Genomic DNA, 1,480 nt, shown 5'->3' on the forward strand with positions numbered 1-1,480 from the left:
TTTTCTCACGACTAAAACAACTCCACTCCCTAAGTCTCATAATGAGAACAGTATATTTACTGAACAGCACCCACGAAGAATTATAATTTTTAAACAACATAAATTGAAGGCTGTCATAAATGTTTTGACTACTAAAGGTCAAATGCCAAACACTAATTGATCCAAATTAGGAAATTAGCAAGACATTTATAGTTTAATAGCAGTAATGCTAAGCCTATCATTACTTATATTAAATTGTCATAATGAATAACAAAAAAAAAAAAAAAAAAAAAAAAAAAAAAAAAAAAAAAAAAGTAGATAAGATACTACACCCTGTTTAATTATGAAAACAATACTAATAATAATAAAATTTATAATTTATACTGTATTGAATCGCAATCAAAATTCAATATCATTAATTTATTAAAGATGGGCTTAATCTAATCATATAACAACACAGTTAATATATAAATATTTTTTGTGTTAAATTTTGGTCCTCATAAGTGTGCAAGCATTTTTACCATAAGATACCTTCACATGATATCACAAAACATTAAATCTGTTTACTACACACAACCTGTATGAGATTGTAAATAATGCACAACCAATTTTTTTGGATAACTGCACTTTGAGAAATAAAATCATAGATACAAGAATGCTGGTCTGCATTGATAATGTTAAGTGTACTGTATTTGCCGCTACAATTTGCCAGCTAAAAACTCACAGCCATATAGTAATTTTAAAGAATACTAAAGCGCTGTATCAATAATTATAGTTATGAGATGGAGCTCTAGCATGACCTATTTGGAGGCGAATGTATACAAGTGCTTCTTAACACATTGGCTGCCAGTCTTTTTCTTGGCTGTTGCTAATATGCCAAGGCATAGAGGGTGTGACCATAATGAACATCATTCTCATCAAATGTAATGAAACACGAACAAACATATGGTATTTATTTTCTGATCGCTGCTTTCTGGTTCTTCCATAAACCGCCAGGGCGAGAGTTCCTTTCCTGGCGAAGACTGCAGCGGTCAGACATGTCCAATAGGGGAGATGGGGTCGAACCAAGGGCCGACCTAGAGCCTTGGTCCTGGTCCTGAAAAAAAATCCCTGGTTGAAGCTGTTTATAGTATTGTGTGATGGTACACTAATACAAAGGCATTAATAAAGCATCTGTCCTCAAATTCCTAATGGAGTCATTCCTATCATCCATTCCTATAATCTTTCCCATCGATCTGTAGCAAACCTCAATAAGGATATTCATCATGAAACTCATGGTCTATCTTGTACTCTCAGTGTTTTTTTGTTACAGACTTTTTACTCTGCCAGAAGCGGTTCTCGATTGTTACACCATCTACCGATACTGACATGGTTTTTGAGGGTATCTTAGCAAACTGCTTCCCACCAGAGTTATACCTGAAATATAATTAATTATAAATACAAATTTTATTTTTTCATGAAGAGTATTTATACACTGTTGACTCTGCCCCCTGGCACATCA

The 1,480-nt window shown here is 33.4% G+C and overlaps 1 protein-coding gene across 1 annotated transcript in view; it reads right to left on the minus strand.

Annotated features, from left to right (window-relative positions):
• Positions 1–360: 360 nt before the first annotated feature.
• LOC117105489 (calmodulin-regulated spectrin-associated protein 2-like) overlaps positions 361–1,480 on the minus strand; it is a gene marked incomplete at its 5' end in the record, with an annotated part of 23,982 nt that continues 22,862 nt past the window's right edge. Inside the window, 1 exon segment of the mRNA XM_033246651.1 lies at positions 361–1,395. Within this exon segment, the coding sequence (XP_033102542.1) occupies positions 1,272–1,395 (124 nt within the window).

This window comes from Anneissia japonica, unplaced genomic scaffold, assembly GCF_011630105.1.
Source record: "Anneissia japonica isolate Jap-2015-1 unplaced genomic scaffold, ASM1163010v1 scaffold7028_len109220_cov148, whole genome shotgun sequence".
NCBI classification, from domain to species: domain Eukaryota; kingdom Metazoa; phylum Echinodermata; class Crinoidea; order Comatulida; family Comatulidae; genus Anneissia; species Anneissia japonica.